This window comes from Prinia subflava, chromosome 6, assembly GCF_021018805.1.
Source record: "Prinia subflava isolate CZ2003 ecotype Zambia chromosome 6, Cam_Psub_1.2, whole genome shotgun sequence".
Classification (NCBI taxonomy): domain Eukaryota; kingdom Metazoa; phylum Chordata; class Aves; order Passeriformes; family Cisticolidae; genus Prinia; species Prinia subflava.
In genome coordinates, this window is record NC_086252.1 from 37662768 (window position 1) to 37683962 (window position 21195).

Below are 21195 nucleotides of genomic sequence, written 5' to 3' on the forward strand. Positions count from 1 at the left end.
CTTAAAAAAAAAGAGTTTTTTACCCTTTGCTAGCAGGATCCTCCTGAGCCCTTGAAAGAGCAGAATATCTGATTTCAAACTGTATTTGTGACAGTGGCTCAGGAACAGCCTTGTTTGTCATCCCAGTTTTGCAGCTTCATTAATGGCCAAGTTTGAGACAAAATTCAGGAGGAGGCTTCCCAAAGGGGTCTCTTCTAAAAAAGCAGATTTCAGCAGCTCTTCTCCCAAGCAGTTTGGGAGAAAAGTGGAAAAAACTGTTTATTTAACAAGCAAAGTGTTCAGAAGTATGAAAAACTGAATAATACTGACCCATGAAACTCTTTTCTTGTTGCAGAATAACGAGGTGAACCAGGGGGACGCCCTGGAGCACAACTTCAGTGCTGTGTACAGTGCTTTGTTGCTGCCAGTATCCCACATTTTCCCCACTCAGGGATTCCCACAGGTAACACCAAATGAATCAAATTAATTAAAAACAAAGTGGGATTTATAAAATCTCTGAACTCTCAGAGTGACTTTGGGTTCGATCCGCTGGGTTTGGGTTTGGTACAACACCTACATTGTACCACGGGTTTAAAACCCTAAACCTCCAACTTAAAACCCTAAACAATTCCCTGGGTTTTGACAGAAAAAGAAAGCATAAAGCAATTTTTTCTCTGTGCACAGATATTGATATTTATCAGTTTTCTCTCTCTGTTAAAGCCAACTTTGAAATCCTTGTTGCGCACGTGGTCAGACCTGTATCGAGCCTTTGCTCGCTGCGCTGCTCTGGTTGCAACAGCAGAAGAAAACCTGTGCTGTGAAGAGCTCTGTGCCAAAATATTATCTGGGCTAGAAGGTGAAACAACAGTAGTGAGTATAAAACATATAATTTAGCAGATCTCTTCTAAATCAGATGTAAGAACGTGTGGTGAATTCTAATGTGGTGATTTCTGTAGCGTGGAGTGGTTCTGGTGAGACTTGAAGCTTTCATTTGCAATTAAAGCTTTCATTTGCTGACAGGAGTTGGGAGAGAAGTGAAAGGAGGGAGTAAAAATAATTATAAAGCTGAAATATTCCAATAGTTTAGCAGATTTTAGATTTGGCTTGTAATTAATGATAATGATTAATGAGTGTCATGGTGGTGGTAAATGGGATTTTTCCAGGAGGAATGTGTTTATAAATACCACAAACCCAGGGAGGAACATGGATCTCTCAGCCTTGTGCACTGAAATTTGAGGATTTTACTGTTAGAGCTGTATAAAAGAGAAAGATTTTGAAAGAATCATTGTTTTTATTACTTAAATTGGCTGTTCCCAACTCACACCACAAGGGGAGGGGGATGAACATTTAGTTTGGGATATGAAATCCTTCCTGCTTAAAGTTCACTTTGGAAAAAATACTGTGGAGGAAACAAAAAAATGGAATTTGAAAGCCTGGAATTGAGAGGATTGCATCATTGTAACCTGCCTTGGATGCTGCTGTATCCTGATAATAAACATCACTTTCAAAAATCAGTAATTACTGAACAAGCCAAACTTAAACAATTTAAAAGTTCAGTATGAAATTCTATTGAAACTTCTTTTAGTCACAATATCAGTGTTCCTTTTAAAGCAAGTTTGGCCTTATTGAGGAGAATTTGGATGGATTGAGAGGGAGAAAAAGCAACTTTGATCATCTTTTTCTAAGCACTAAAAATTAATTTTGCTTTGACTGTTAATGGCAACCTAATTATTGTGCCTGTAATGACTTTTCTGCCAACCAGGCTCTGTCCTTGAGCACACGGTGACCTTGAACCTGAATTTTAGTGATTTATCCTAAATTGACCTCTTCTCCCAGCTGCCTGCCACTGTTTGCTGCTTTGGGCACTATTTATGTCTTAATTACTTAATTTTTATCTTAATTACTAGAATGGGAAGCTCATCCTCAGTGTAAATGTGTATTTAAAATGGAATTTTATCACTCTGACCTGATCATGCAGAACAATTGCACCCACCTTTAACTAAAGTTGTTTCTTTGCTGTCCTGAACACCCAACGTGGTTTTTTCTGTCATTGTTGCTCTTTTGAGGATTGATTTTTGTTTGTGCTGGTTGATTTTTGGTTTTGTTGATTGATTTTTGGTTTTATTTCTTTTTTTGAACCTGTTTCTCCTGATGGATTTCTGTTTCTCCTGGTGGATTTCTGTTTCTCCTGATGGATTTCTGTTTCTCCTGATGGATTTCTGTTTCTGCTGATGGATTTCTGTTTCTGCTGATGGATTTCTGTTTCTGCTGATGGATTTCTGTTTCTGCTGATGGATTTCTGTTTCTGCTGATGGATTTCTGTTTCTCCTGATCTCTGTTTCCCCCCCAGGAGTTTCCCATGCTGGAAGGTCTCACCCACCTCGTGTCAGTCATGGTTGACTGCATCAACTTTGCACCCTATGGCACTAAATTCCAGCCCAAAAACAGATGTAAGGAAATATTTCCATTTCCATTTGGGGTTTCTGTGTGTGGCTTCTAGAGCTGGTTAAAAATCAGGGTTTAACAGAAGACAAAGGATCATTCTGTATAAAATACTCTTTGCTTTCTTTCCTATTCCCACTTAAACTGCTGAAGCTGAAGAAATGATTTCCAACAAAAGCATAATTCAGGGAAAAAGTAGTTTAAAATTTATCTGCTCCATGGGAGTTTGTTTGAGAGGTAAAATGCAGCATTGGGCTGCTGAAAGAATGAAATGCTTTGATTGGAAATGTTGATGAGGAAAAGCATAATGTAAACTTCACTTCCAAATTAATAAGCTAATAAAGATTTCTATTTCTCCTTCTCTCCTGTTCACTGTTCAGAATTTGTGTAGCAGGTGGTATCTGAGGAGTGGTTGTTTATTTTCTAATAGGCATTAAAACCTTAAAAGCAGAGTCTGACCAGCCAGAAATACGGATAAGAAGAGTAGAAATCTGATACAATTACGCATTAAAAATGTATTTAAGTTATTAAATCAATTTTTAAGCTATTTATATCTAGATCTAGTTTGGGAATCAAAGCTCTGCCACTCATGCAGACTCAATGTTCAGCTGTCTGTTGTTAGATATGTTGGTTAAGGAAAAAAATCAGATTTTTAATTGAGTTGTTTTAAATCTCAGCTCCCCAGACCCCCACAGACTGGGCTAAGAAGAAAAAGGAGCCCCTGGGCAAACTGGCCTCTCTCTTCAAGCTCCTGCTGCTGCTCCTGAACTCCTTCCACGAGTTCAGCTCCAAGGAGATCCACGCAGAGTCCCTGAGTGCCTTGGGCCCCTCCCTGCTGAACGCCCTGCACACCATCCTCAGCCACATCTCGCTGCCCTCGCTCATCGGGGCCACCTTTGCCATTTTCTCCAAGCCCTTGGCAGTGTTTTATGAGAAAACCAAGTGAGTGTTGAGGGATGGGTGGGAATTTGGGGTGGGAAATTATAAATATAAATCCCTGGAGTTGTGTAGGATGGAGCTCAGGGTTTGCAGGATGCGAAAAAAGCTCCATAATTCCAATTTTGATCTCTTCAGAGTGACTCTCTTGGCATCTCTGCAAGGCTCAAAAGTTTCATTTCCACCTGCTGGTTGTCTGCCCTGCAGTGAAGATACTAATTTTCTAATAGCCACTGTGTAAAATTTTCTAGGAAATAAATGATAATTACTTGATGTACACTGAAATCCCGGAAGTTTTTAAGCAGAAGGAAATACTGAGAAAAACTTGGTGCTTTTTTCCTGAGCATGGTTTTCCTTGGAGTTCTTCATAAAAATGGAAAAGTTCATTTTCTGAGCATCGTTTTTTTTTAAAGATTTATTCCTGAAAAAGGAAAAGTTGGATAAATATTTTTGAAGGAAGCAAATAAAAATTTGGGAACCTCTTCATCTTGGAGGTCACAAGTTTATAAAATGAGTTACTAAATGTAGAGTTCCTCACATTTTTCTGGCTAATTGTACCTAAGGATTTTTTTTGTATATGGAATGCATTTATTTCCATGGAATGCATTTATTTCCATGGAATGCATTTATTTCCGTGGAATATATTTACTTCTGTGGAATTGCTTAGTGGTATTTCAGCTTTTTAATGCAGATATTTCACCCTTTTAATGCAAATATTTATGGGCCCAGGGAAGGTGTTTAAGGGGAACATTAAGAGTGCAATTAAAAGTTAATTTATAAGGAAAAATTATATAAATTATAGTATACAAACTTAAAATTAAGTTTGTACTTATTACCACTGACTTTTCCATTAATTTCATCTAAAGTCATCATTACAGTATCCATGGAATTTCAAGGATATTCTGGGAAACTCCATCAGGAATTTTTTTAAAGGATAATCTGGGAAACTCCATCAGGCTCATTTCACAAAATGATTCCATCAAGTTACTCAGTAAAACGAGTGTGCAGCGCTGGAATTTATAATCTCTTTAATTTTTAGGCTTGGGATAAATGAGACAGCAAAATATAAATAATTTGAATTTGTTTTGCAGGCTCCCTGAGGTGCCCAAAGTCTACAGCAATCTGAACAACAAGGTAAATTTGCTACAGAAATCACGGGGGTGGGGGGAGATGTGGAGTTTTGCCATTTCTTCTGTATTTAAGAAGAAAATAAGTGTGTGATGAGGGTAGGGATTGAATTTTTAAATTCAATTTTGCCATTTCTTCTGCATTTAAGAAGAAAATGAACGTGTGATGAGGGTAGGGATTGAATTTTTAAATTCAATTTTGCCATTTCTTCTGTAAGAAAATGAACGTGTGGTGAGGGCAGGGATTGAATTTTTAAATTCAGTTTTGCCATTTCTTCTGTATTTAAAAAGAAAATGAACGTGTGATGAGGGTAGGGATTGAATTTTTAAATTAAATTTTGCCATTTCTTCTGTATTTAAGAAGAAAATAAGTGTGTGATGAGGGTAGGGATTGAATTTTTAAATTCAATTTTGCCATTTCTTCTGTAAGAAAATGAACGTGTGGTGAGGGCAGGGATTTGATTTTTAAATTCTCTATTCTTGAGGGGAGGAGCGCTCAGCTCTTGGAGTTTGATGAGGCGTTTCGGGCTGTAATAATGAAGTTTATTTTAAAGCTCTATTCAGAGGCTGCAGACATGAATTGTGAATTTATTTATTGCATTAACCCCGTGTGTGTGTCCCCAGCTGGAGAAGCTGCTGGCGGAGGTGCTGCAGGGCCTGCAGTGCCACTGCGCGGGGCGCTGCGACTCGGAGCTGCTGCGGCAGCTGAGCCCGGTGCTGTGCGCGGCGCTGCAGCACGGCAGCCGGCAGCTGCGGCAGCAGGGAGCGCTGCTCTGGAACCGCACCTTCGCCACCGCCAGCGGCCTGGCCTACCCCGACGAGCTGCGGTGAGACACTGCACCCCTGGGCCACAGGGGGGTCAGGAGCATTGAACAAAAAATATATATATTTATATGTGTATAAATACATATATGTGGACATATGTGTGTATATATGTACATGTGTGTATATGTACATATGTGTGTATATATGTATCTATGTGTGTGCATAAATGTAGACATATATGCGTTCATATGTGTGTATATATGTACATACATGTATATATGTGTGTGCATAAATGTAGACATATATGTGTACATGCGTGTGTATATATGTACATATATGTATCTGTGTGTGCATAAAGGTAGACATATGTGTACATACATGATTATATATGTACATATATGTATATATGCGTATCCATAAATGTAGACATATATGTGTACATGCATGTGTATATATGTACATATATGTATCTATGTGTGTGCATAAATGTAGACATATATGTGTACATACATGTGTATATATGTACATATATGTATATACGTGTGTACATATATGTAGACATATGTGTATATATGTGTACATGCATGTATATATGTGTGTGCATATATGTAGACATTGTGTACATATGTGTGTATAGATGTACATATATGTATATATGTGTGGATGTATGTAGACATACATGTGTACATGTATGTATACATGTGTGCAGATACGTATACATATATGTGTACATGTGTGTATACAAGTGTGCATGTACGTAGGCATATATGTGTACATGTATGTATATATGTGTACATGCGTGTATATATACATGTACATATATGTATATAAATACAGATGTATGTACTAGAGATAATTAAATACAAATATATAAATATATGTAAACATATATAAATATATATCTATATATAAGCTTTGTATGGTGAGCTTCTGCTCTTTAGTAACAAACAGGTTTTTATCATTCACATCTTCACAAGTTGTGTTGTACCATTCTGATTCCTTGTGCAAGCTGGGAGTTAGTATTGTATGTATATGTAATAGAAATAATTTTTATATATTTAAAAATATATATGTAAATATACATATATATGTACTTAAAAGCTTTGAACTGGGAGCTGCTGCTCTTTTCCTGAGTAAGCAACAGATTTTTATCATTCACATCTTCACAAGTTGTGTTGTACCATTCTGATTCCTTGTGCAGCCTGGGGTTTAGTACTTTTATATATAAATATATCTCTAATAGAAATAATTTTTATATATATATTCAAAAGCTTTGTATTTTGAGCTGCTGCTCTTGTCCTGCACCTCTCCCCCTCCCACAAATCCCAAATGCTTTTGTTGTGGTTGTTGTTGAGCAGGTCTGTGTTAAGCCAGGCCAAGAAGAAAATCCCTCTGCTGCTGCCGGGTTTTGAGAGCATTGAGGTGTCTGAGGAGTGCAGCGGGCCCTTCTCTGACATGGTAAATATAAATATTCATGGTAAATTATAAATATTCTGGTGGGATTCATGGGAACTGCTCAGCAGGGAGTGAGGGTCAGTTGGGATTTTTAATGCGATTTACCTGCAGTAATTTCATGTTTAAAATTATGAACCATGCTGGGTTAGCACTGTCAGAATACTCAGCTGACATAATACTTCTTGCCACTTCCTGCAGTGTAAATTTTGGGATTCTAGGAATTTATTTGAAATAATTAATTTATTTTAAGTTGTCCTCTACGTAATTTAGAGGAAATTTTAAAATGTGAGATGGTTTTACTCTAGAAATTACCACAGGGTGGGTGTGTGAGCTTGGGGTTTGTTCCCACATTGCCTTCAGTGTGGTTTTGTCTGAACAGATGGAGAATTCCCAGCTGGATGCCAAGATCAGTGGGATGGAGGTGAAGGTGGGACAGAAACGAGATTCAATCCTGGCACAGACGAGTGAAGCAAGAAATGAGGGCAAGGACAAGGCCAGCAACCTGCAAGCAACACCTGCAAAGGTGAAGTGTTCCCAGAGAGGTGTCCTGGGATCAAACCAGGAGCTGCAGGACAAAATCAGGAGCTGGGGGTGCTGGAATATTTTTCTTTCCAACTCAGGCTGCCCAGCACAGTCTGATTTAATATTCCTGTCAGAATTCTCTGCTGAGTTTTGGGGAGGGTCAGGCAGGGTGGGAGGATGGCAGGAAAAACCCTCAGTGCTCCCTCTGGCTGGAGGTTGTGACAGATTTGGGCTTTGGTGGGTTTTGGGGTTGGCAGATCCCTCTCAGAGATGGGTCATGTCCTTCAGAAATTCCTGATTTTCAGTTCCTCTCTTGTTCCTAACCCTTTGCTGGGATTTTTATCTTTCTGCAGTTAAAACTAGAATTTTCATCTCCTAAGAGAACAAGTGAGACACTTCTGGAAGAGGAGAAATCTGTTGATTTTGTGTTTATTCCTCCAGAAACAAAACCAAGAATACTGACAGAACATCAGAAAGAAGTGCTTAGGTCAAAGAGGTCTGTCATTTATTGTTTTAAACTTAATGTGAAATGTCATTCCTTGAGTAGCTGAGCTTGACTTAACTTCAATTCCTGTCTCACACCACCACAGGTAACTGAGCCTTGTTCTTCCATACAAGTTACTAAGGCTAAAGCTAAGAGAGTTCCTTGCTTTGCTCTTTTAAAGCAACCAAATTATTCTTGCAATTGCATTTCCTCTTTCCATTAAATCCTCTCTCTCTAGTCTGTTTGGAGTTTGGGAATTTGGAGTTTAGATTTTTACTTTGTGACTCACTTGCAGTGTGAAAGAAAATGTCATTTTTCATAAATCATGGAAATGAAAGGATTGGGTAAAACGATCTGGGGAAAGGATTTCTTGAGTCAGCAGCATGTCAGGAATTAGGATATTCCCAGGACTCGTCTTAATGGCAAAAGAATCTTTAAAATTATCCTCTTTTTAGTGTGAGAGAATAAGACTGGAGTGTTTTGTGTGCTTAGGCAGCAAAAGCAGTGTAAGCAGGACTCGTGTGGCAGGAGCTCCTCTGGGTTGTGGTGAATTCCTTGCAGAGTGGGATCCCAATCACAGCTTTTATTCCCCAAAAACAAAGATTCAATACAACTGAAAATAATGGCCCTGGAATAAGGAGATAATAAATTCCAGAGAAGGGTCTGACTCCCATTCTGGTGCTGTTGCAGAGCTGATATTCCTGCCATGTACAACAACTTGGACGCGTCCCAGGACTCCACCTCCTTTTCCCAGTACACCCAGAGCCAGGAGGATTCCTTGTAAGTGCCAGTGCCCAGTTGTGCTCGTTGAAGGAGTCTCCTTTGGCAGCAGCACTGACGGCAGAAATTCTCTTCCAGGGAAGCACCACCTTTGGTAGAAGATGCCAAAGAGGACACTGCAAACCAGCCTCAGGTAATTAATTTCTTGTTCTTTAATGGTGATTAAAGTCGGGGTTTGTACCACACCATCAGAGCTTCTGTGGTTTGTTTTCCATTCTCAGCACCAAGTGAGAGAAAATCCAACACCGCTGCAGTGCTGTGTTCTGCTTTTTGTGTTTTATTCCTGGGAGGCCAGGAAGTCATTGGGTATTTGTTGTCAAAATGGGAGGATTTAGGTGAGGAGCAGTTTCTGATCGTTCACGTGCCTGTGCTGCCACAATATTTTATTGGGGTAAAGATTGTAAACCCTGAATTCCTTTTGGAGAGGAATTGGCTGAACAGCTGCTGTGCTGACTGTGGTGCCAATCAGAGCAGGTAAAATACAGCAAAACTTCAAACGTTTTGGGGATTAAATGGTTTTAAAAGTGTCTTTTGTAACTATGGAAAACAATGATTCGGAGGATTAGAAAAACCTTGTTGGGTGTGTTTTTTACTGAACCAGAGCTGTAGAGGATTATTATATTATATTCACAGGACAAGTACAGCCATTGCAGTTGGTTCCTAGGACAAACCTTTTGCTGTTGATATTTCTGGGACAGGAGGAGAAGGCGGGGAGTGAAGGATGTCACCCAGAGGAGAGCCCAGCCTGCAGCAGCGACGGGGACGCCAAAAACGACACAGCCGAGATGATCCCAGAGGAAACATCCACGGGAGAGGCACCGGACACGAGTTCTGAGGGAGCAGCGTCCCAGGAGGCCCCGGCAGGGAGGGAGGACAGCCCCAGTGTCAGCAGCAGCTCAGCCTCCAGCGACATCATCTCGGGCACGCCGCAGCCCGTCAGCCGGCGCCAGTCCTTCATCACCCTGGAGAGATTCGGGGCTGCAGAGAGCCCCAGGACCCCCAGCCCAGCCCCCCTGAGCTCCGTGCTGGAGCTGCCTGGGAGCGCCCCCGGGGCAGCCCCTCAGGAGCTCTGCAGGGCCAGGGCAGAGAGGTCTGCAGAGGAGAGCAGGAGCACTCCCGGGGCAGCCCCTCAGGAGCTCTGCAGGGCCAGGGCAGAGAGGTCTGCAGAGGAGAGCAGGAGCACTCCCGGGGCAGCCCCTCAGGAGCTCTGCAGGGCCAGGGCAGAGAGGTCTGCAGAGGAGAGCAGGAGCACTCCCGGGGCAGCCCCTCAGGAGCTCTGCAGCGGCAGCAGGGCCAGGGCAGAGAGGTCTGCAGAGGAGAGCAGGAGCGCCCCGCGGGCCAAGGCGGGCGCCGGGCGCAGGGTGACGCGGCGCCAGAGCAGGATGGAGCTGCAGGGGGGCAGATCCAAGCCCCTGAGCAGGCCCGAGGAGCCCCAGGGCTGTGACAGCCCGGAGAGCAGCGCCGAGCTGGGCTCTGCAGGGCAGGACGTGGAGCAGGCCCTGCCCAGCCAGCCCCAGGCCCCGCGCCCCACGGAGGCAGACCAGAGGGGAGAGGATGCGGTGGCAGAGACGGAAAAGGCCCAGGGGCTGGACATGGACTCCAAGGAAAACACCCCCCCAGACAGCAGCAGCTGCCCTGAGCAGGCCCCCGGGGATGAGAGCCAGGGGCCAGCAGTGTCCTCTCAGCAGAAACAGCTCCGGCGCTCCGCCAGGAGACGCTCCGAGGCTCTGGAGAGCTCCTCGGGCAGCCAGGACAAGGAGGAGGGGCCCCCAAAGAGAGACAGGAGGAAAGAGGAGGAGAGAGCTGGGCAGAGGAAGCTGTCCCAGGGGAAAGGTGACGGATCCCAAAAGCAGAAAGGAATTCCTGGGAAAACGACAGAAAACACAAAGGAGAGCAGCCAGCCTGAGAGAGTGGCAGAGGACTGGAGCTCCAAGGACTCTCCTGCTGGCAGGGGCCTGGACGAGGAGGGGGGCAGAGGTGCCAGGAGGGCAGAGGATCCCCCCAGGCCCGAGGGGGAGGGCCAGGGCAGCCTGGGCACAGCGGGGCAGAAGGTGGAGCGCCCACGGTACCACACCAGGAGATCTTCCCAAGGTTTGCTGTCCAGCATAGAAAACTCCGAGGCTGACAGCTCTGAGGGCAAGGAGGAGAGCACAAGGAAGAAAAAACCCGTGAAAGTGAGGAGCAGAAGCAATTCTCTGGAGGGTAAATTGAAAGAGGGACAGGCAGGGAGCCAGAGCCTTGAGGGATCTTCCCAGGGAAATGAAACCAAGAGTGCACCAGAGGCAAAGAGAGCTGAACCTGAGGCCAGCACGGGGGCTGCAATGCCAGCAGAACCAGGTGGCCTGGAAAAGCAGGGAATTCCTGCAGCTGCTGGAGAGGCTGTGGGGTCTGGCAGCTCTGGGAGCCCAGGGGCTGTGCAGGACACCAGCGTGGGGCAGAACAAGGCTGATGCATCCATGGAGTCCCTCAGCAGCCCCCGTGTGTCTGAGCAGGACGGGAGAGCAGCAGAGGAGAGCAAACAGGAGGAGAAGCAAAGCAGCATCGGGGACAGTGCACCTGCAGCAAATGTTTCAGGTGCTGAGCCCTCCCCTTTGCAAAGCCCCGAGTGCCAGAACAAGAGAAGCAAAAGGGTGAAAAAAATCAAGAGCTGTGATTGCTGCTTTAAAAAACCAAAGCAGCAGGTGACTGAGTCAAAGCTCACCGAGTCCAAAAAGGAGAAAGCTCCTGAGCTGGAGGAGCCTGAGATCGCCCCGGTCCAGACACCCGGGAATGGCTCTGGTCACTCAGACCTGGAGGAGAGCTGGGCCCTGGCTCCGTGTGGAACCAGCACCCCTTTGCCCCCTCCCAAGGAACCCGGCACCTCCCGCCTGGACAGCCAGGGAAGGGCTGGGGAGAGCCTGCAGGGAGGCAGGGACGTGCTGGGGGAGAACCCAGAGGGGTCAGCAGCTGAAACCACCGAGTCCATGGAGGAGGTGAAGGAGGAGCCTGCTGAGCAGAGGGAGCAAACGGAGCAGGTTCTGCCTGAGAGCGTTCCTGAAGAGCCCAGGGAGAGCTGCCTGGGCCCAGGGGACCGAGGGGAGGAACCAGCAGCAGCAGAAAAGGAAGAAATCAGTGAAAATGGGCAGCTGGAAGAGATGCCTGAGGAACTGAGTGTTGACAGCAAACCTGAGGAGGAGGAGATTAAGGAGCTGGAAGGAAATCAGGAGAGTAAAGGAGAAGCTGAGAACTCTGCTGGAGAAACTTGTGTTGTTGCAGCAGATGAAGAGATGAAGGAGGAATTGGTGGACACTGAAATCAAAGTGCCTGAAAACGCAGCCTTGGGCAGTGTGAGTGAGGATTCCCCCCTGAAGGTGGAAGGGCAGCCCTCGGTGCAGGTGGCTGAGAGCCCCACCAGCCTCCAGGCCCGCTGCACGTGGTCCCCCTCAGCCTCCCCCTCCACCAGCATCCTGAAGAGAGGCGTCAAAAGGAGCCAGGAGGATGATTCCCTGTCGCCTGCCAATAAGGTATTCCATGGGAGTTGTGTGCTATAATCATTCCAAAGCTGGGGAATTATTGGTTTCTGTTGTGGGTAGTCTTACAGAGAGGGTGAGGTTTGGGTTTGGAGTGTGCCAGCATTGACAGATTTGCATTGTGAGGGGTTTTATTTTGAAACAGCACCAGAGTCTGTTCTGCTGCCTGGGTCACTGCAGAACCAGGAGCAGCATCCTCAGGGTTGTACAGAGATTCCTTTGGGAATCCTCACAGCCTGTCCTTGGCTGAAACATTCCCTGTGTCATTCAAGAGCTTCAGTGATTCCTAAGTGGATTTTTTGTCTCCTCAGACTGCACCAGGCTGTGCTGGGCTGAGTTCCCACTCTGAAACCTCCTTCTCTCCTCAGATCCGCCGAGTCTCCTTTGCAAATCCCATTTTTCAGGAGGGGCTGGCAGACGACATCGACAGGAGGAGTCCTGTCATCAGATCCCATTCCTCACCCTCCTCCAGGAGTCTTAAAATCCTCTCTAACATGCAGGTCAGGGTAAATCCTTGTACAGTATCCTGTGTGTCCCAAGTATTTGTGTATTTATGATAAATAGCATGGCCTTGGTGCATGTTTGTAGTCACACACAGCTGTAAGAGCTGAGGATCACAAGTGTAAGAAACAAAACTGCTGTAGCCTGACCCATTCTGTTACTCTGAACTCAACTCTGAGGTTTCAGGGGCTAAAATCTCCCTATTAACTGAATTCCTGCTGTTAACTGAATTCCTGCTGTTAACTGAATTCCTACCACCCTGAGATATTTTTTTCCTCTTTTTCTATCCAGCACATTACCACTCCAACCAAAGGATTTCTGTCCCCAGGATCTCGTACCCTTAAATTTAAGAGCTCAAAGAAGTGTTTAGTAAGAAGTGCTTTGGTTCATGTTTCTCTATTTATTTTTCCCTGTATTCAGCGTGTGGCAGTCAGTTTAACACTTGCCCTGTGTTACCCCAGATCACAGAAATGGCCAAGGAGTCTCTGCCGTGCCTTACCAAGTTCGTGTATCCTGCCCTGGCTGGCTGCAAGGCCCCTGTGGATGTCATTTTACCTCAGATCACATCCAACATCTGGTGAGTGGCTTCTTGCCAGTAGAAAATTGAGTCCTTATTGAACCCACAAAACCAGAACTTTGGCCAGAATTCTTTAAAAGGGTTGGGGTTGGTTGAGTGAGGAAGAGACTTGACCATTTTGGAATTCTTCAATTCTTCTTTGATGAAAGGCACCCCAGGGATGGGGAGTTTGTGCAGGGCCAGGAGTTGGGCTGCTGATCCTGTGCGTCTCTCCCAGCTCTGGATATTCCCTGATTCTGCACCAATAACCCATTTCCCCTCCCTGCTGCAGTGCCAGGGGCCTGGGGCAGCTCATCAGAGCCAAGAACATCAAGACCGTGGGAGACCTGAGCACTCTGACAGCTCTGGAGATCAAAACTCTGCCCATCCGCTCCCCCAAGGTGTCCAATGTCAAAAGAGCTCTGAAGGGATACCACGAGCAGCAGGTGAGGGGGAGTTTGGCACCCAGGAAGGCAGTGTGGATCTGGTTAACTGCAGGAGGAACAATGTCTTCTTTCCTTCATTAAAAACGGCACTTTGAAACCTGACCCTGCCTGAATTCAAGATGCAGGTGGCTTGGTTAAACTAGTATTATTAACAGGAAAAGTGATTGGATTTATTATGAGGTTAAAATATATCTCACCGTGTAATTTAATCTTTGGTTTTTCAATCTAAAAATGTTTTTTCTCCTCCAAAAATGCCCAGGTAAGATCTCGAGCGCTGGAGGAAAGCACGGTGCTGGAAGATGCTGAGAAGCCTGGGAATGACGTGGAGGAGAAATCCCTCAGTGGAGATGAGGAAAAGCTTGCAGCAGGTACCTCCTGGGGGCTTTTTGCTCTGGATTTGGAGGGTTCTGCTGTCCTGTCTTCATTCTCCCCTGCTGGCAGCACCTCATCCTTTCGTTTTCATTTTGGGTTTTGTTTTATTCTTACACTCCTGCTCCAACCCTGCAGAACTCACCCCGAGGAGGGGAAGGGTGGAGTCCCTTTACTGGGAATGTTTCCCATGGAGCAAATACTCGCTGGGCTGCTCAGGGATGCGATCCTGTACACAAGATTCCCATCAGGAATTCCACTGGCATTTCCCTGCCCCTCTCTCCTTTCAGATCTGGCAGACCCGGGCAGCGGCGGCGGCAATGGGGAGCGGCCCCCGGCGGAGCTCCAGGAGCGGGTCCAGGCGGAGCCCCCGGGGCGGATCCCGGCGGAGCCCCCGGGGCAGCCCCCAGCGGATCTCCCGGGGCAGATCCAGGCTCTGGCAGCCCAGCTGAGCTCGCAGGACCTGCGGGGCTACTCGGGCCGGGAGCTGTTTGAGATGCAGGAGCGGCTGGCGGGGATGGGCGCGCTGGTCCTGGGCGCGCTGCGGGCCCGCTGGCACTCCCCGCCCCACCCCGGCCCCGAGTAGCAGCAGCCACGCTCAGCAGGAGGACCTGGCTGCAACACTTCCCTCACTTGTTTCCTTACTGCTCAGTTACTCCTTCAATCTGCATTTGTCCTAGAGGATATTTTTTTAACACCTCCATGATTTTTTTTTTCCTTTTTTTTTCCTTTTTTTTTTCCTTTTTTTTCCCTTTTTTTTCCTTTTTTTTTTTCCTTTTTTTTTCCTTTTTTTCCCTTTTTCCCCCCCTTTTTTTCCCCTTTTTTCCCCCCTTTTTTTCCTTTTTTTTTTTTTTGTTGAATTTTTTTCCCCACCCCTGATTTGTGGGACTCTTCCCTCCCTGGCAGAGGTGTTTCTGTGGGATTGCTATGCATCGTTCTTTCAGGCAGTGAAAGAAAACCTGACAAAGCTGTGCAATAGCAAAGACTGTGACAAACCAAACCAACAGAGTAATTAAATTATTTTTTTTTTCAAATCCAAAGTGTTCTTACTGCTGCAGACCCTTGCTGTGGGGTGAGAGCTGCAGCTGCCAGCTGTGCCCCTGCTGTTCCTCGGGAGCTGCTGCAGCTCTGGCAGCACGTGTGGGGTGAGCTGGGCTTCATTCCTTCCAGCAGAGCCTGGCATTTGTACTGGATCTATTTTTCCATGTATTTTTGTACCACTCGAGCTAAGGAGTGCTGAGGAGATGAGCTTGGACAGGTGAAAGACTCTGCAGAGCCCCCCAGGCTTTGTCCCATGGCCTTTGCTGGCAGCAGTTCTCCTTGTGGGAAGACTTTTCCACGGGGAAATGGAGGGATTGGACAAGAGCTCTTTGTATATTGTGTACAGACTCACAGCAGATGTTGGGTAATAATTTATGGAGTTTTAATTGCATGGACTGCATTGCTGCTTCTTGGAGACCAGCCAGGATTCCCGGGTTTTCCCTCTGGAATTCTGATCTGTATATATTGTACCGTTGCTACCCAGATGGATGTTTATTGAAAGGAACTGCTGCAGGTGGTTTTAGAACTTTTACATGGGCAAATAAAAGAGCAAATAGTTCCCAAACTTGGTCGTGGTTTGGTGGTTTCTGGGCTTTTTCTCTGATATTTGGATTCCCAGGGCTGGGATGGCCCTGGAATGTCCTCGGTGCTGGTGGGAGGGAGGAGCAGGTCCCCAAGGACAGGGTGGCATCTGCAGAGCTCGGGGGGTTTTGCCCTGTTTGTGTCACATGGAGAAAAGGGCCAGGACAGAGCAGGAGGGAGCTCTGGGGGTTTTCCTGCTCTTCTGAGTTATTTTGGTTCCAGATCTGCCTCCTTGGGACAGTTCAGCTCTGCAGCCCTGCCCTGGGCAGGCTGTTCCTGGCACAGGGACGGGGTTTGGATCCCAGCTCCAGGGCCTGCAGTCCTGGATCCTGCCCTGGGGGGACATTTCCCTTCCAGGCTGCCAATTCCCTCTGGATTCCTCAGGGCTGATGCTGCAGCCCCTGCTGGTACCTTGGATTTATTCTGGGACCCCGTATCCAGGGATTTTTGTGTTCCCTTCTTCCCTGTGCAGTGGCTGCTGCCGGGTGCTGCAGCAGATGAAGCAGAAGATGATGTTCAGTGTGAAACCACCCCAGAGCTGGGTCCTTGTGCCCTCAGCAGTTTGTGGGATGAGTTCCCTTTTCCAGCACCACAGAACCCGTCCATGCTGCAGGAACCTCAGCTTTATTCATCACTCATTTACAGAAATCGCAGCTTCTGCCCCCAGGACTTGGCAGAACACATCCACGAGAGCTCAGCAAGCAGGAGCAGAGGGGGGGTTGCTTTTCCCTCCCCAAATAAACTGGTTTGAAATACAAAGCTTTAAATGGAAAAGGAAGTGAAGAGATCCAAACATTTCAGAAGAGCCCAGAAACATTCTCTTTTTGAGAAGAATGAATCAATCATGTAATGTGTGTGTGAGCCTTTAGTGACGGAATTTTGGAGATGTGTAGTGAAACATTTGAAATTCCAAACATTGGGAAGTGTTTGGCACTGGGAGAAAGGGCAGGACGAGCTTAGAGCTACGTGGTGGAATATTCCAGGTGTGTTTTGTTCTGCAGGTATCTGTTGTGGCTGAGGGGGCCCCGGGGGAGGTGTCCTAAACCCCGGGGAGATGTCCTAAACCCCACGGAGGTGTCCCAGCCCCAGGGGAGGTGTCACAAACCCCGGGGCGGTGTCCCAGCCCCAGGGGAGGTGTCACAAACCCCGGGGGTGGTGTCCCAGCCCCAGGGGAGGTGTCCCAGCCCAGGGGAGGTGTCCCAGCCCCAGGGGAGGTGTCACAAACCCCGGGGGTGGTGTCCCAGCCCCAGGGGAGGTGTCCCAGCCCAGGGGAGGTGTCCCAGCCCCAGGGGAGGTGTCACAAACCCCGGGGGTGGTGTCCCAGCCCCAGGGGAGGTGTCCCAGCCCAGGGGAGGTGTCCCAGCCCCAGGGGAGGTGTCACAAACCCCGGGGCGGTGTCCCAGCCCCGGGGGAGGTGTCCCAGCCCCAGGGGAGGTGTCACAAACCCCGGGGAGCTGTCCCAGCCCCGGGGAGGTGTCCCAGCCCCAGGGGAGGTGTCACAAACCCCGGGGGTGGTGTCCCAGCCCCAGGGGAGGTGTCACAAACCCCGGGGGTGGTGTCCCAGCCCCAGGGAAGCTGTCCCAGCCCTGGGGAGGTGTCCCAACCCCGGGGAGCTGTCCCAGCCCGGGGCGGGCCGGGCTCACACGGCCTCCACGTAGTTGGCGGGCAGCATGCCGGTCTTGCCGGTTCTCTGCACCGTGCCGTACATCCAGCCCTCGTCGATGGCCTGCACGTTGACAATCGTGTCCCCGTCCTTGAAGGACACCTCGTCCGCGTCCGCCGCCGTGTAGTCGTACATGGCCCGGAAGGTCTTCTGCAGGGACACAAGGGACACAAAGGACACAGGGTCACACCCTGACAGGGGACACGGGGACAGGGTCACACCCTGACAGGGGACACGGGGACAGGGTCACACCCTGACAGGGGACAGCACGGACATGGTCACACCCTGACAGAGCTCAGAATGACTTCTGCAGGGACACAAGGGATGTGGTCAAAGCCTTACAGAGGACAGAAGGGACATGGTCACACCCTGATGTGGCCCAGAACCTCTTCTGAAAGGACACAAGGGACATGTTCAAAGCCTTACAGGGGACAGAATGGCTTCAGGGACACAAAGGGACGTGGTCAAACCCCAGCAGCCACAGAGGGGACAGAAAGGGACACAGTTAAAGTCTGGCATGGCCTGGAATTCTTCTGCAGGCACACCAAGGGACATGGTCACACCCCAGGGGTTGGGCACTGGTGTCACAGCAGGGTCTGGCTGCTCCTTCAGAGCTCCTGGGCTGCGGATCCTTCTCCCCCCCTGAGCACCTCGGGTCCCTGAGTGCCACATGCCCTGCGTGTGCTGGTGCCACCGAGCCTGAGCAGTGTCCCCAGGGGGCTCCTGGGCACCAGCAGCTCCAAGTGTCACACGGCAGGTGCTGCCTCCCAGCAGGTTTTGGAGGCGATGCCATTCCCACTGTCCTTTACTCCAGGGGCAATCTCTGAATGAGCACTTCTTCCCTCTCCTGAATTTTCAAGTGTTGAGTAGGAAAAAGAGCTCGTTCAAAGTTCTCAGGTGCTCATTCAAAGCTCCCAGGCACAGGGGAGGCTCTGTCCCTTAAGTCACTGTCACTGTCACACCTCACCTGGTTCCATACAGAGCTTCAGCCCCATGGGCTGGACTGTCACCAAGCCAATCTTGGATTAACATTGTTAATTAGTGCTCCCCGTGGGCTGTGACCCCTGCAGGTGCCCAGATTCCCTCCTGGGCTGTGTCCTCACCCCGGGGATCCTCCAGGGTTACTCACCCCAGCCGTGGAGGGGTGGGAAGGCACCGAGGACACCGTGGTTTGCTGGGTGGCCACCGAGGACGAGCGCTGCTGTGGCAGCTCAATGGTCTTCACCTGCTTGTAGCCCACTGCAGAGGGAGGAAAGGGGGTTATTATGGGATTGTGATGGAGCTGGTTGGGATAAAGATCATTGCGGTTATTATGGGATTGTGATGGAGCTGGTTGGGATAAAGGTCATTGTGTGGGGTCATTATGGGATTGTGATGGAGCTGGTGTGGATAAAGATCAGGGATCAGCCACTGGGATAGGGCAGTCAGTTTAAAATGCACATTTCCAGCTGTGGCTTGTGCCCAGCTCAGCGCTCTGGAGATGTTTTTTCCTGGCCCTGGGCGCTGCTGAGCACAGGAGCAGCTGGCCCTGTCCCGGGCCGTACCTGTGGCCGTGGCAGTGAAGAAGCCCCCGTTGCTGTAGTAGGACAGGCGCTGGTCGGTGCCGTCCGACGGCTCCGATTTCTCGTCGGCCGCGCCGCTGATGCTGAGGGCGCTGGCGGAGCGCGAGTGCTCCCGGCTGCGGCGCTGCGCCTGGACTGGGGCGGCAGGACAGCGGGGACAGTCACCAACCCACGGCCAGAGCCACCAACCCGCGGCCAGAGCCACCAACCCGGGGTCAGAGCCACCACCCCGCAGTCAGAGTCACCAACCCGGGGTCAGAGCCACCACCCCGCAGTCAGAGTCACCACCCCGCAGTCAGAGTCACCACCCCGCAGTCAGAGTCACCAACCCACGGCCAGAGCCACCACCCCAGGCTCAGAGCCACCACCCCGCAGTCAGAGTCACCAACCCACGGCCAGAGCCACCAACCCGGGGTCAGAGCCACCAACCCACGGCCAGAGCCACCACCCCAGGGTCAGAGCCACCACCCCGCAGTCAGAGTCACCAACCCGTGGCCAGAGCCACCACCCTGGGGCTCCCAGAGTCACCACCCTGGGCTCAGAGTCACTGCTCTGGAGCTCCCAGGGTCACCAAACCCAGGGCTCAGAGCCACCTCCCCGCGGCCAGAGCCACCATCCTGGGGTCAGAGCCACCACCCCAGGCTCAAAGTAACCACCCTGGGGCTCTCAGAGAGTCACCAACCCTGGGACTTTCAGAGTAACCACCCCGGGGTCAGAGTCACCAACCCCAGGGCTCAGAGCCACCATCCTGGGGCTTTCAGAGTCACCACCCTGAGGTTCTCAGAGCCACCAACCCCAGAGCTGAGACCTCAAAGAACCCAGCCCTGCTAAGCTCAACTTTTCCATCACCCCAGTATTGTTTTATGGTTCCATAGTGGGATTTCCCAGTGGTTTTTGAGGTATTCCATGCTGAAGTCCTGCTCCTCGATATTCACAGTATTTTAGCCTTTCTCCAGCTTCTTTTCCTCTTAGTCCTGGCTGCTTCCAGAATTTTTATTCTAATTATCTGGTGATTTTCTTCCTGACACAGCACTGAGTCATCCCCATGGTTTTCTACCATCCAGGTACTTTTCCTCTCAGACAGGAGTTAAAAAAAAGCTCACTGAGAACATTCTGCTCAGTAACTCCAAAAGGAAGCACAGGCTGTGTCATGGCAGCTGTGGATCATATAAACAATCCTCCTCCTGCCTCTGCTGGATCATTTTATGATTAGAAGATTAACAATGTATTTTTTGAACATAAGTTATGCTGGGGAGGAGCAGCTACAGCCAATTTCTCCTCTGTCCCCTGTATCCCCTGGGGTCTCTCAGCACCCTCACAGGAGTTTAAATCCCATTTTTCCCCTGTGGGACACACCTGAGATCATGTGCAGGCTCCGGGACTGGATGTTGTCCTCGGCGGGGTCGTAGTCGAAGACGGAGCCGGGGTTGGTTCTCCACACCCGGAGCCCTGCAGGGAAAATGGCATTTCCTGAGGAGAGGCTGAGCAGCCTGGCCTGGACACCAGCACAGGAGCTGTGCCCTCCCCAGCCCCGGGAGTGACCAAGGACAGGGGGGACATTGGGGCTTGGAGTCACCTGGGACAGTGGAAGGTGTCCTGCCCATGGCAGGGTGGGGCTGGATGAGCTTTAATGTCCCTCCACCCCAAACCAGTCTGGAATTCTTTGAAAAATCACCCTTGTTTTAGATATTATTGCTTCTCAGTTCTGCAGCACAGATTAGGCTTTTCCATAGAGATTAAGTTAAAAATGGAAGCACCATAAATGCAGGGTGACATTCCCAAGGTGGGGACAGCAGGTCAGGGGTCATTTACAGCTGTCAGGAGAGAACATTTTCCAAAAGGGCCTGGATGAGAACATCTCCAGGTGACAAACTGGAATTGAAGTGGCTGAGCACAAATGAAAGCCCTGGAGTGCCCAGGCCTCCTGACCTGTCAGGTTCTCCTGGTCCTGGTCCACGCGTTTGCGCTCCATCTCCACCACCCTCCTCTGGATGCCCCTGTAGCTGATGTCACTGAAGTCCTGCATGTTCTTCTTCACGCGCTCCGTGATGGGGTCGGTCACCACGGGCGTGAAGCTCCCTTTGCTCTTCTCAAAGTCCTCGTGGTACTTCACCTGCAATTCCAAAGGATTGTGATTCCTGTTCCCTCAGGGGCTTTTCCAGCACGGAGAGTTCCTGAACTTTGGCTTTCCCAATCCTGGGAGGGCCTAATCCCAAACCCTCTTTAGCACTAAAGACCTGGGTAACCCCACCTGGTGGACACGTTGTCCTTGCTGCCAGGCAGGGTTATTTTTATGTTTAAGTGCCTCCCCAGGGGAAGGACCCCTCTGGAAGTGCTCTTACAGTGGAGATGTGTTTCTGGGTCTCCCGCACGCGCCGCATCTCCGGGGTGTCCAGGACGTAGGCGGCTTTTCCTTGGACTTGCTTGCGGAAACTGTCGGAGTAAAGGACCTGCCGGGGAGCAGGAGGACAGGAGT

The 21195-nt window shown here is 49.0% G+C and overlaps 2 protein-coding genes across 3 annotated transcripts in view; one reads left to right on the top strand and one right to left on the bottom strand.

The window, feature by feature from the left end:
• The window catches only part of RIF1 (replication timing regulatory factor 1), a 30331-nt gene extending 14854 nt beyond the window's left edge, over positions 1-15477 (top strand). The window contains exons 18-35 of one of the 2 annotated variants that reach the window (XM_063401044.1): positions 335-442; positions 700-849; positions 2330-2429; positions 3099-3363; positions 4449-4491; positions 5109-5311; positions 6608-6707; positions 7084-7227; positions 7580-7722; positions 8401-8490; positions 8569-8623; positions 9189-11993; positions 12368-12499; positions 12792-12869; positions 12962-13077; positions 13349-13502; positions 13762-13870; positions 14162-15477. In XM_063401044.1, the coding sequence (XP_063257114.1) occupies positions 335-442; positions 700-849; positions 2330-2429; positions 3099-3363; positions 4449-4491; positions 5109-5311; positions 6608-6707; positions 7084-7227; positions 7580-7722; positions 8401-8490; positions 8569-8623; positions 9189-11993; positions 12368-12499; positions 12792-12869; positions 12962-13077; positions 13349-13502; positions 13762-13870; positions 14162-14457 (5091 nt within the window). In that variant the 3' untranslated portion in view covers positions 14458-15477. The remainder of the gene's footprint in view (positions 1-334; positions 443-699; positions 850-2329; positions 2430-3098; positions 3364-4448; positions 4492-5108; positions 5312-6607; positions 6708-7083; positions 7228-7579; positions 7723-8400; positions 8491-8568; positions 8624-9188; positions 11994-12367; positions 12500-12791; positions 12870-12961; positions 13078-13348; positions 13503-13761; positions 13871-14161) is intronic. The other variant, XM_063401045.1, reaches the window with a different exon arrangement.
• A 1563-nt stretch (positions 15478-17040) lies between these two features.
• Positions 17041-21195, bottom strand: part of NEB (nebulin) — a 97756-nt gene continuing 93601 nt past the window's right edge. Inside the window, exons 133-138 of the mRNA XM_063401043.1 lie at positions 21062-21169; positions 20649-20832; positions 20076-20168; positions 18702-18854; positions 18287-18396; positions 17041-17307 (exon numbers count right to left, since the gene is read on the bottom strand). Coding sequence (XP_063257113.1) covers positions 17134-17307; positions 18287-18396; positions 18702-18854; positions 20076-20168; positions 20649-20832; positions 21062-21169 — 822 coding nt within the window. The 3' untranslated portion in view covers positions 17041-17133. The remainder of the gene's footprint in view (positions 17308-18286; positions 18397-18701; positions 18855-20075; positions 20169-20648; positions 20833-21061; positions 21170-21195) is intronic.